The sequence below is a fragment of the Syngnathus leptorhynchus genome, chromosome 2 (assembly GCF_054491065.1).
Source record: "Syngnathus leptorhynchus isolate UIUO chromosome 2, UIUO_Slep, whole genome shotgun sequence".
NCBI lineage: Eukaryota > Metazoa > Chordata > Actinopteri > Syngnathiformes > Syngnathidae > Syngnathus > Syngnathus leptorhynchus.
This window is the reverse complement of record NC_141196.1, coordinates 22,166,646-22,179,996: the sequence shown is the minus strand read 5'-3', so window position 1 is coordinate 22,179,996 and position 13,351 is coordinate 22,166,646. Positions and strand designations below refer to the sequence as shown.

General features: G+C 42.1%; 2 protein-coding genes across 3 annotated transcripts in view; both read left to right on the top strand.

Moving 5' to 3' along the window:
• The first annotated feature begins 38 nt into the window (after nt 1-38).
• Nucleotides 39-7,150, top strand: tmem129 (transmembrane protein 129, E3 ubiquitin protein ligase). Its single transcript, XM_085935654.1, has 7 exons — nt 39-574; nt 1,062-1,120; nt 1,668-1,925; nt 5,500-5,660; nt 5,764-5,923; nt 6,006-6,078; nt 6,189-7,150. Exons 1-7 carry the CDS (start codon nt 196-198, stop codon nt 6,371-6,373), a joined length of 1,275 nt encoding a protein of 424 aa, XP_085791780.1. The 5' UTR covers nt 39-195; the 3' UTR covers nt 6,374-7,150.
• A 1,335-nt stretch (nt 7,151-8,485) lies between these two features.
• LOC147061261 (serine/threonine-protein phosphatase 2A 55 kDa regulatory subunit B beta isoform) overlaps nt 8,486-13,351 on the top strand; it is a 49,398-nt gene continuing 44,532 nt past the window's right edge. For both annotated transcript variants that reach the window (XM_085905738.1, XM_085905740.1), the window contains exon 1: nt 8,486-8,734. In XM_085905738.1, the coding sequence (XP_085761864.1) occupies nt 8,656-8,734 (79 nt within the window). In that variant the 5' untranslated portion in view covers nt 8,486-8,655. The remainder of the gene's footprint in view (nt 8,735-13,351) is intronic.

Genomic DNA, 13,351 nt, shown 5'->3' with positions numbered 1-13,351 from the left:
AGCACAAAATGAGCTTTCCCAGAAGCGTTTCTGTTTCACAGTGGGCCCAAAGAATATTTATTTTCTTATTGCTTTTATTTCTTTGAAAACACTTGGGTCGTTTTGTTCTTAAAGCGTTATACGAAAAATATTTGGACTGGATTCACGTTCCACCAGAATATATAGGGCAAGTTAGGTCCACATTGACTACAGCAGATGGCGCTAGCTCGTCGCTTGTCATACACAAATAGCGAGTCGAAGGCGAGGCGGAGGGCAGTATACGTCCGACTTGTCGTTTTCTCCAACTTTACAGCAAAGAAGAAGAACTGTATCAGGAAATCGCATAACGTCAGCGGAAGTCCAAACACTTTTTGTGAACATTTCAGCAATATGGAAAGCCCGGAGTTAACGTTTACTTTAGCTTACACCGTTTTATCTCTGTGCTTCGTATTTACGCCCAATGAGTTTCGTTCGGCCGGTTTGACAATCCAAAATCTATTCTCGTCTTGGTTGGGAAGTGAAGACATGGATTTCGTACAGTACCACGTCAAGAGGAGTAGCACTACACTACTGGTCCATTCCGCACTTCCACTCGGTACTGTTCATAACAGGCTTAGACAAAATTGACATAAAGAGATCTTTCATGGCCTGCATACCAGCCTATACTTAAGTAACTACACGTACTTAATAATACATTGTGTGGAGTGACACCATCACCAGCACACTATGACGACAATCATGTCATTTTAACAGTTCCCTCCCTGCAACATGACATTGAAACTAAATGGACAAAATATATTAAACCTTGAATCAAATGACTCAGAACTGTTGGTTTTTGGTCACTCTTTGAATTTGTAAGCATGCCAAATCATTTTGTGGGAAAAAGTACAATTAATCTATCATTTCAATTACTGCATTACAACGCCAAGTATCATTGTGATAATTGAATGATCTATTAAAGTGCACTATTTCACCGAAAATGTTTTTGTTATGTATTGTTTGGTTATGTAATGTGACTGACCGCACACTTGTGTGGGTGTGTTGTACTTTACTTAACAGACTACTGTTGTCCATGTCTGCAGGTTACTACATGGGGATGTGTATTGCTGCTCCGGAGAAACATCTGAAATCTTTTTACCTGGTATATCATTCTAATATTCAATAATACTATGTGTCAAATGGCAATTAAGGCTGTCTTGTGGAATTCACTCACCCTGTTTTGAGAATGATCAAAAGCTGTGACAAAACAGGTTGACCACATTTATTTTAATGATGATAATACATATATTTCAATGTAAACATCTTTCAGGACATAGATTTGTGGTGATGTCTATTGTTACCCTCCTGCTTGTTGCAAACTAAGAGGAAACAGCCATCCCTTCTCTTGCTCAAAAAAAGTGAAATTGGATAAATCAGTCAACATGCTGCCTAAATCTCCATCCATCTGCATTACTGCTTGTCCCAACTAGAGTCATGAATCACAACGAGCTGGAGCCTATCCAAATATCTTACATTTGGGTGAGGGGCTGCCATGGTCGACAAGCAAACACGGAGTACAAAATCAGCAGGCCACATTCATACCCAAAGATAGTTCAAAGCAGTGAATCTTTATGAACTTCAGCTTTAATCTGTACCAAATGTTTGTGAAGAACTACATGCATCTCCTCTGTTGTTTTATGTTCCACAAGATGAATGACCACTGGAGGGCGTTTGTTGTCCTCTCTGTGTGCATCCTACTGACCAGCTGTATACTCACCTTCTACTGGTCCTGCCAATGCTGGCGCAACCATCCCATCAGCAGAGCCCTGCAGGCCCATGTGCATCCTCCTTATTCAAACTGGGGCTCAGTTGCCAGCAACATCAATACAGAGTTCAGACGCATAGACAAGTTTGCTACAGGGGCACCTGGAGCCAGAGTTATTATCACTGACAGTTGGGTGTTAAAGGTATGTCTGCATTTCTTTACTTGTGTACTGTAGCATTAACCAAAATGGACTATCAATGGAGTATGAGAGAGGTGAGCTTTTGTTTCCCTTTTTTACTTTCCTTTTGGGGGAGTGATCTGATGCACAATTGCAGAGATGTCATTACAAAGTAACACATACCACTGTAATGAAGTCAATCCTGGAGGGAATAATTTGGTAGATTTGTCTAAAGTTCTAACTGGAGACACACAGACAACCCAGGAAAGGGTTCATTTTCATCCCAAAAATGTGTCAGTAGTTCTACAAAGACAGGACATACGGTGCCTTGCGATAGTAGTCGGCCCCCTTGAACCCTTCAACACTTCGCCACATTTCGGGCATCAAACATAAAGATATAAAGTTTTACTTTTTTGTCAAGAATCAACAAGTGGGGCACAATCGTGAAGTGGAATGAAATTTATTGGCTAATTTAAACTTTTTTAACAAATAAAAAACTGAAAAGTGGGGCGTGCAATATTATTCAGCCCCTTTACTTTCAGTGCAGCAAACTCACTCCAGAAGTTCAGTGAGGATCTTTGAATGATCCAATGTTGTCCTAAATGACTGATGATGATAAATAGAATGCTCCTGTGTGTAATCAAGTCTCCGTATAAATGCACCCACTCTTTGATAGTCTCAGGGTTCTGTTTAAAGTGCAGAGAGAACCATGAAGACAAAGGAACACACCAGGCAGGTCAGAGATACTGTTGTGGAGAAGTTTAAAGCCGGGTTTGGATACAAAAAGATTTCCCAAGCTTTAAACATCTCAAGGAGCACTGTGCAAGCAATTATATTGAAATGGAAGGAGTATCAGACCACTGCAAATCTACCAAGACCGATGATCCGTCCCTCCAAACTTTCATCTCAAACAAGAAGAAGACTGATCAGAGACGCAGCCAAGAGGCCCATGATCACTCTGGATGAACTGCAGATAACTCCAGCTGAGGTGGGAGAGTCTTTCCATAGGACAACAATCAGTCGTGCACTGCACAAATCTGGCCTTTATGGAAGAGTGGCAAGAAGAAAGCCATTTCTCAAAGATATCCATAAAAAGTCTCGTTTAAAGTTTGCCACAAGCCACCTGGGAGACACACAAACGTGGAAGAAGGTGCTCTGGTCAGATGAATCCAAAATCGAACTTTTTGGCCACAATGCAAAACGATATGTTTGGTGTAAAAGCAACACAGCTCATCACCCCGAACGTACCATCCCCACTGTCAAACATGGTGGTGGCAGCATCATGGTTTGGGCGTGCTTTTCTTCAGCAGGGACAGGGAAGATGGCTAAAATTGATGGGAAGATGGATGGAGCCAAATACAGGACCATTCTGGAAGAAAACCTGTTGGAGTCTGCAAAAGACCTGAGACTGGGATGGAGATTTATCTTCCAACAGGACAATGATCCAAAACATAAAGCCAAATCTACAATGGAATGGTTCACAAATAGGTGTTAGAATGGCCAAGTCTAAGTCCAGACCCGAATCCAATCGAGAATCTGTGGAAAGAGCTGACGACTGCTGTCAACCTCACTGAGCTCGAGCTGTTTTGCAAGGAAGAATGGGCAAGAATTCCAGTCTCTCGATGTGCAAAACTGATAGAGACATAACCCAAGCGACTTGAAGCTGTAATTGCAGCAAAAGGTGGCGCTACAAAGTATTAGTGCAAGGGGGCCGAATAATATTGCACGCCCCACTTTTCAGTTTTTTTATTTGTTAAAAAAGTTAAAATTATCCAATACATTTTGTTCCACTTCACGATTGTGTCCCACTTGTTGATTCTTGACAAAAAAAATTAAACTTTTATATCTTTATGTTTGAAACCTGAAATGTCGCGAAAGGTTCAAGGGGGCCGAATACTTTCACAAGGCACTGTACATAAGATTGTCTTGAAAAAATAGACATAAATCCAGCATTCCCATTATATGTAATAGAATCATAATTAAATACAGCTGAACCTCAATTTTACGCAGCGTTCTGGGTCCAGAATTGGGAGTCGTGTTAATCCTGAAAGCGCGTTATTCTTAAATAATAATAAATGGAATAAAATCAGAGCCATGCATCAAGTGTATCGGGACATTACAGCATGAGCAGTGATCTGTAGTCGCACAATGGAGTGCTGTTCCGACTCCTTCTCATCTATCGCCTTTAGAATTAGTCACGGAAATTAAATCACTGGCGCTAAGGTTTACGCATTAGTCATTTAGCTTCGTACGGCTTTTATATCGTCCATTTCAAATGCTTCAAAATCAATGAAGTCGATGGCAGTGTTCGGGATCCAATTGTGATCCATTACCAAACCACGTTGGACAGAAAGTGCAGAATTCTTAGGCAAGTGCATATTTTGACCGTATGATCATTTTCACCCATATTTTCACACTGTATGAGGTTCAATGCTTACTTAGTACAAGCATATCAACTTGTGTGTATTTGTGTTATAAATGATGGTGGGGCCTCAGCGCTGCATAATTATTACGCAGGTTGATTGCGCCAAGGTAGAATGTTGAAAGGGTCAAATGTGTATATAAATGAACATCTGACCAAAACCAATGCCGACATAGCCAAGAGGACTCGGTTCCTCCATAAAGAGGGAAAGATTCAAGCAACATGGTCCTCTAACTGCAAAATATACATAAAACTGAATGGAGCACCTGAGCAGGCTAGAGTATTCATGGTTAGGAGATTGGGGGAGTTGGACAAATTTGCATAGGTAGGCCTACTCCCTATGATGCATGACAGTTTCCTGACGTTACTTCTTTAATGATGCCGACATTGCACAATATTTCCTCATATAGAAGCGCAGAAACTGAACTTGACATCAACAGTACTAATGACTCTCCATGGAATACATTATCAATTGACCATCCTGATGTTGTTTTAATTTCATGAATCAAATGAATCAGGAGCGACTTATATGTGATTTTTTTCACAAATGTTCAAAATTCAAAAATCTGCGATGTAGTGAAACCGTGATAAATGAACTGCGATGTAGCAAGGGATTACTATCATTTGAACTGCAAGTGACGTCACCCGTGCCGTGCCGCACGGCGGTTGTTGACATAAAGGACAAAGGATTCGATCATGGGATGACGAAGATGACGAAGGGCCCCACGTACTACCGCCATCATTAGCGGCAGACAAATGTTTTCTGTAAACCTTTGAGTTCATTTGTTGTTCATCAACAAAGATAAATAAGCTTGTTCCTGGACAAGCCATAGAATAACTTTCATTGAATTTTTCACATGATAAATAGGTGGATCGGAATAAACGGTGACAAGCTTCTCTTGTATGTATCAAATCCAGGTGGAAAAACACTGAGCCTTAAAGTCAACCACTTGGCTTCTGTTCATCTTTGGTGTCAGAACCAAATGTTTTCAGTCTGCTGCAAAATTAAAGGATTTGACCTCCTGTTTTAATACTTTTGGAAAGTAGCTTGGCGAGAGGAGATATTAGTATGGTGTGACTGTTTCAGATGTGCAACATTTGAAGGGGAAAAGCCCAAAGTATACTGCACTGCATTTGATCTATATGTGATGTTGGTATTACTTGTCTTATGAGCAGGTGACCACCTACAACATCTACATGGCTGCACAGAGCGACTGTCATGTGACTGTGACGGAGTCCAGGCAGCACCAGCTGAATCCTGACTCAGCCTCTCCCATACAGTTGCTCACCCTGAGAGTGCACAGCATCAACCCTGCCATTAGACCATTTGATATTAGGTACAGTAGTCCAAAATAATTAGCAGAGACAAAAAAATACATGCACTGTTCTCAAGAGCTACCACTGTATTTTTATAATTTTATGGGCTTTTTTTCTACCCAGTTTGAACTCTACAGAGTATGCTGAGCTCAGGGAGAAGCTCCATGCTCCCATCAGGAACTCTTCTAATGTTGTGATTCACCAAACAGTGAGTGAGCTTTTTCTGGAAACATTCCGAGCTCATGTGGACCTCAACCAGCCTTACTTGCTCCCCACCGGACAGGTACTTTATGTCACCACTGCTAGTGGAGGTTTTGCTTAACTCGTAACACATAAGCAAGGTATGTATTGCTGTGTACTTACAGGAGGTGGAGCCGTGTATTGGCTGTATGCAGGTTCCAGCAACTACCAAGCTGGTCAGACTCTGTCATGTAGAAGGTAAGTGTGGCAGTGAGTGTCTAATGGTGGAAAAAGAAATTCTCTAATGGTGTGAGTAGCATACATCTTTTCTAATGTATTTGTGTTAATGTTGTTGCCCTGATATCTAGGAGCTGACAGTGAGCCAGAGTGCGACGAGTGTTTCTGCAGACCCATGTGGTGCTTGTCCTGTCTGGGTCGATGGTTTGCCAGTCGTCAAGACCAGCAAAGACCCGAGACCTGGTTGTCCAGCCGAGTCCCCTGCCCCACCTGTCGAGCCAAATTCTGTATACTGGATGTTTGTTTGGTACACTGACACACGCGCACTCAAGTCCCAGTTACGCTGTCATCTCTATTAGATGAATTGATGCGAACCTGAAGATACACTTCCCTATGTTCGATCCATAGAGAGAACATTGATTAAGGAATAATAACTTTTTCCAGAGGATTGTGTTTGATCCTAGATGCTTTACTGACTGTACAGTATGTACAAACAGAACTTAATGTGTGCATTTTAGTACAGCAGAGGCAGCATCCACACGAATTACTTTGGGGGCCGCCATTGTTCACAACTTTTTATCATCTCTTTAATGCTTTCAAACCAATGGAATTGCTGCTTTCTCTCGTCAGACTCAACGTGCGAACCTCAGTGCCATCTTTTTTTTTTTCTGTAATCTTACACAACACTTGCATCTGAGACAAAGACAAAAAGGAAGTTTAGATCGGACCAACATCCATGCAACTGCTCAGTATATCTTTAATAGCATAACCGTGGTTCAAGTTAGCAGGTTACATTTGCAAGATAAAGTATGCAAACCCTCTGGAAATACCTGATTTCTGGATTTTGAATTGATAATAAAATGTGATCTATGCATCATGCAATAGAGACGGTCTTCTTAAATATCACACAAGCATTTGTGTTTTTATGTTTTATCAGACAATGGACATCCCGCATCAATTTTTGAAAGGTGGAAAAAAACTTGTAAACCTCCCGGGTTGTGCCAAGGGGTCGGCCAGCCGATTGTCATTCAATCAATGTGATGAGATAGAAAATGTTAAAGTTGCCCTGACCTATAAAACATGAGGTTTCCGACTGTGTGAGTGGTCTTTGAATGCGCCCCGGGTTTACTGCAGAATGTGAGCAAAAAGAAAAGAAACCTAGTGAATGGAAAAAATGGAAAATCGTGCACAGTCCTGCTTGTTCAAATCAAGTCTATAGACTATAGATGCATGATTGCAATGGTTAATTCTGACCACTTGATGGCAGAGTTGCTCCTGCTGGCTCATAGAGAGGTGACATAAACCGTAAACCCATATAATCTGATTAATAGTCATTACACAATGAAAACTGAGTATTTAACTCTAACCAGAGAATGACAAATCTTGATCTCCCATTGCATTTATCAGGTGTTTTACTCATGTTTTGTTGCAATCACATTTAATCCAACATTTTCAGATGGAAATGTGAAATACACGATCATAATGTAGGCTTGTGCAAGGCATAGGCTACATAAGTGATTTTACTATAAGATTAAACAGCAGTTATTTTTCTTTCAGCTTTTCCTCTCAGAGGTCGCCACATCTGTTTCCATCTCACGCTATCCTGTGAATCCTCTTCTCTCCCCCCAATTAACTTCATGTCCTCTTTCACTCCATCCATAAATCTTCTCTTTGGTCTTCCTCTTGACCTCCTGCATGGGGGCATCCTTCTACCAATATATTCACTATCCCTCCTCAGAACATGTCCGAACCATCCCAGTCTGGCCTCTCTGGCTTTAGCACCGAAACACCTAACATCAGCTGTCCCTCTGATGCACTCATTCCTGATCTTATCCAACCGCGTCACTCCCAAAGGGAACCTCAGCATCTTCATTTCCGCCACCTCCATCTCTGCCTTCTGCACAATGTGTCTAATTTAGAACCAAACTTTCTTTTTACAAAACAAACTGAATGCATAACTTAAATGCTCAACATCATAACCATACCAGTAAAAAAACAACAACAATGAAAATTCAGAAATAAATCACTCGCAGGACAAACCTGGGTGTGCCAGTGGAGCAGGAACTCATCAGATTGCTGAAGTCTCCCAGTTGGGGTGCAATCAAAGTCCTGATCTTGCTCTCCTGGCTGGAAGTGGGGCAATGTACCGGTTGGTTGACAAACTATTTTGATCGTATGATTATGTTGGAATGTTGATATATATACATATATACATATAAACATATATATATGGGATATTTGATGAGATGATAGATCAGTTATATACATATACGCTCGCACGCACACACTCACGCACGCGCGCACACACACACGCGCGCGCATACAGAATACAGACACGAATAGACTGTCATACAGCATTATTTTCTTCCTGCGGACGTCAAGCAACATTGGGTCAAGTCCGGTCACAGTTCAGGGGAAGGGAGGGGAGGTGATGCTGTCATCGCCCCCCGTGTGGAGGACACGTCGTTTCCCCTCCCGAGCGACCCGCAGGCAGCACCCCACTGATTCTTCTCTGGCAGGCTGTCGTGGAGGCAATGCGCATGTGGAGCCTGCGAGCAAACACTCCACACCCGTTGGCAAGCATCGGCGAAGGAGAAGATGAAATGTTTTTCCCGTTACCTTCCGTACATCTTCCGGCCGCCGAGCACCATTCTGTCGTCCACTTGCCACACCGAAGGTAGGGTGGGACACTGAGGGGACCTACAGAAAGCCTGTAAGTTGTTTACTTTGTGAAACGGACTATCTTGTTATCTGCGCATCATGCGTGTATAAGTTGGAAGCGACTGCGGATTTAAACATGGAGAAGTTGTGTGTGAGTGTGTGTGTGTGTGTGTGTGGGGGGGGGGGGGGGGCATCTTTAAATGTAAATGTGGGGAGATTCCATCACGCTTTAAAATGACTTCAGTGTGTTTGTTTTGTTGGACACAGAGATGCAATTTCTCTTCTGTGGTGTTTGCAGCATGTGAAGAGATGGCAAAAATCACACTTAAACTAAACCATTTCAGACCACTAACTCAGAGGTAATTTCTTCATGGAGAAACGTCAACAAAGTGTTTGGGGGAAGTTGAAATTGTGACCAGTGTTGTCAATGTGTTCAATTAAGGACAACTTTGTCAGTAATTGTTTGTCGATACAGTCTGTACCCTGCACTTGGTTGGTGACCAGTCAAGGGTGTACCTTGCTGCTTACCAGCTGGGATAGGCGACAGCTCACCCATGACCCTGATGAGAATAAGTGGTATGTTAAAAATGGATGGATGGAAGTTCCTGAATACCTGGTCAATTAATCCCGCTGGTGATTGTACGGTCAGACTACGCAGCCCACGAGTGTATCGGTGTTTGCTATAAGGAGCCGATTACTAGGTCATCATGTGGAGACTGGGCCGCTGCATTATTTAGTTTCGCATGGTTGCCCTCCTTCCAGTATGCTCTGCCCTCAGGAAAGAAGACTGTCACAGGACAGTATGCTATGGTCAAAGCTACGTGACAAGACATGCAAGCCATTCATGGATGTTCACCCAAAAGTATATCTTTGGGGGCTAAATTCAGGTCATGTACTTTATACATTCATCATCTGCTGCCAGCCTACCACCCAACCTACATAGTATAGCAAATGTGTACATCACCCTATCTGACACACAACAGAAGAAGCGTCATCAAGCCTGTTTACCTTGGGCGGCACACACAACATCAAGTCCTGTACTCGGCGATTGACGTTTTTGACGTCTGTTTGAAAGCTACATAGAGAACCTCAGTCACCAGTAGTGGTTTACTTGCCTAACCTCAATGCAGGCAGCGTGGGTTCAGTTCTCACTAAGTGACAAGGGCTTCATTTACATGGACGCATTTATTCGTATTTAAAACATGATTGGAATAAAAATTCTTCACGTACACATCCCATTCAGAGTATTCTGAGCGGATCAAGCCCATTCTGATCAAGATTTTATTCTAAATGACATTTAACTGTACAGTATGTGAGGTGTCTTTGTTTTACAAACAGCCCCCAAATGTTATGTCTTAATTGACTTTGCTTGAGACAAAAGATGTTTTACTACTATTGTCGAAATGGAGGAATAAAAAGCAGTTAGCTGCAGAAATCAAATTAAAGCTGTTATATAGTGGAACCTAGTGGAGTATGATGACACAGCAGATGACCTTGGGAAAGCCAGCCCTCTGCCCCCTGCACGCACACTACTGGAAATTGTGTGTGGGTGTGTGTGTGTGGTTGTGTGTGTTTGTGTGTGTGTGGGGGTGCGTGTGTGTACTGTTCAACACTTGCTCAAATCAGAGGACACACGTGTGTTTACACTTAAATTTGGGATTCCCAATGTGATCACACCTACTAACCTTGACAAAACTTGGAGCGTTCAGGCAACTCTAGTCTTCCATCGGCTACCCACTTCAACCCGCTTGCCCCTTAGGAAGATGAGTGTGCAAGTTATCATGTTAGTGGAAAATGCATTACATAATTGTGGTTGTCGACCACAGTGATGGGCTGGCAGCACATGCAGTTGCACACGCACGCACGCACGCACGCACGCGCACACGCACGCACACACGTACGCACGCACGGACGCACACACACTTCTGATTTCTCCTATTTTATGTCAGCACATTGAGTCTGGTGTGACGGATTAAGTCTTTAAGGTTTCCGATGGTTATGCGCTGTTATGTATGAGTAATGGCAAATAGGTATCCTCGCCAATATCTGTGATACCTTGTCATGTCTCACATCGTTCATCAAGCAGCCACAAGCCAGAGTATATTATATATATATATATATATATATATATATATATATATATATATATATATATATATATATATATATATATATATATATATATACACATATATATATATATATATATATATACACGGCTCAAAAAAATTAAAGGAACACTTTGAAAACACATCAGATTTCAATGGTGAAAAAAAAAGTTGGATATCTATACTGATATGGAGAGTTTAATGTCTCAGGAACAAAAGAATGCCACATCTTTTGATGGAAATAAAAGTTTTTAGCCTACAGAGGGCTCAGTATATAGACATCCCCAAAATCAAAGTGAAAAAAAGATGTGGCAGGATCGTCCATTTTGCCTAAATTCAATTTCTGAAATTCAAACCTCTTTTCAATATCTTGTGTAGCCCCCACATGCTTGTATGCATGCTTGACAACGTCGCGGCATGCTCCTAATGAGACGACGGATGGTGTCTTGTGGGGTGTCCTCCCAGATCTGTCTAAGGGCATCAGTGAGCTCCTGCAAAGTCTAACGAGCAACCTGGCGGCGTCTGATGGACCGAAACATTATGTCCCAAAGGTGTTCTATCGGGTTTAGATCAGGTGATTGTGAGGGCCATTCAATTGTGTCAATTCCTTCATCCTCCAGATACTGTCTGCATACTCTTGCCACATGAGGCCGGGAATGTCGTGGATCAGGAGGAACCCAGGACCTACTGCACCAGCGTAGGGTCTGACCATGGGTGCAAGGATTTCATCCCGATACCTAATGGCAGTCAGACTGCCGTTCTCTAGCCTGTAGAGGTCTGTTTGTCCCTCCATGGAAATGCCTCCCCAGACCATCACTGACCCACCACCGAACCGGTCATGCTGAATGATGTTGCAGGCAGCATAGCGCTCTCCTTGGCTTCTCCAGACCCTTTCACGTCTATCACAGGTGCTCAGGGTAAACCTGCTCTCATCTGTGAAAAACACAGGGCGCCAGTGGCGGACTTGACAATTCTGGTGTTCTATGGCAAATGCCAATCGAGCTCCACGGTGCTGAGTAGTGAGCATAGGGCACACTACAGGACCTCGTGCCCCGAGGCCACCCTTGTGAAGTCTGTTTCTGACTGTTTGGGCAAAAACATTCACACCAGTAGCCTGCTGAAGGTCATTCTGTAGGGCTCGGGCAGTGCTCAACCTGTTCCTCCTTGCACAAAGCAGCCAATATCAGTCCTGCTGATGCGATGAGGACCGTCTATGGCCCTGTGCAGTTCTCCTAGAGTAACTGCCTGTCTCCTGGAATCTCCTCCATGCGCTGGAGATTGTACTGGGAGACACATCAAATCTTCTTGCAACAGCACGCATGGATGTGTCATCCTGGAGGAGTTGGACAATCTGCGCAACTTCAGGAGGGTTAAGAAATCGCCTCATGCTTCCAGTCGTGATAATGAGTCTTGCTAAAGCCAACACTTGTGGAAAAACAGTTAAAAAAGATCAAGAGGGAGGAGCTTGAATTGGCCTCCACCTGCAAAACCATCCTGTTTTGGGGACCATCTCGTTGTTGCCCCTCTACTGTACCTGTTGTTAATTCTATCAACACCAATGCAGCTGAAAGTGACTAACAACCCCCTCTGCCACGTGCCTGACCAAAACCTTATCAGAAAAGTGTAATTGAATTCATGCCATACCCTGATAAAAAACTATTCCTTTCATTTTTTGAGCAGTATATATATATATATATATATATATATATATATATATATATATATATATATATAATATATAATTATTTATCTATTTATCTATTTATTTATTTATTTATTTATTTATCGTATATACTATATATTTTTGTAAACTATATGGTCCTGTTGTCCTACTGTACCTCTAGCTTTCACCCAATAACATTGTTCCTTCCCGGCAGAACAGAGTACAGTGGAATGAATCAATAATATCTATTGTCACTGGATCAAAGAATCATAAGCAATATGATACTTGCTTGTCGTGACTCAGCATAAGAGAAATCTCAAGTCAGTTGAGTGTTGAGTAGGGCTGAATGATTTGTTGGTTTTGGACAAAATCATAATTTCAGATCACGACATCACGTGATCAATGAAGCTACATTTTGTTACAGAGCTCTTATCCCTTCAAGATCACAATCTTTTGGACATAGTGGCACAAAAAGTCAGCACTAAACTGGTTAAATAAATGTACATCATGTCGCCAGGAACTGTCACATATGATGGTGACTTTAAAATAATAAAAAAAAACTTGATTTGCTGGTCACTTCATTTCACGTGTTAAAATTTTCTCCTCTTCAAACTGGAAGTTGAACAGTCTGCGATTGGCTAACAACCAATCCAGGGTACACTCCCCAAAGTTAATTGGGAAGGGCTCAAGCACACCCTTGTGAGGATATGTGGTTCAAATAATACAAAATAAAATAATTTCTTATTTTACTGCTTTGCCCCCAACTCCTCCCAAAAAAAGGAATTCCAATTTCTAAATCTTTTGCTGATGGTTTTGTCTTCCTTAAAATCTTGCCAGCTGATATGATTGACTAATTGCCAGT

Excerpts from the sequence above, each read along its gene's own strand:
- tmem129 (XM_085935654.1), top strand. The coding sequence starts at position 196 with ATGGCGCTAGCTCGTCGCTTGTCATACACAAATAGCGAGTCGAAGGCG. Across the intron at positions 1,121-1,667 it reads ATCTGAAATCTTTTTACCTG|ATGAATGACCACTGGAGGGC; the intron begins GTATATCATTCT and ends ATGTTCCACAAG. Across the intron at positions 5,661-5,763 it reads ATTAGACCATTTGATATTAG|TTTGAACTCTACAGAGTATG; the intron begins GTACAGTAGTCC and ends TTTTCTACCCAG.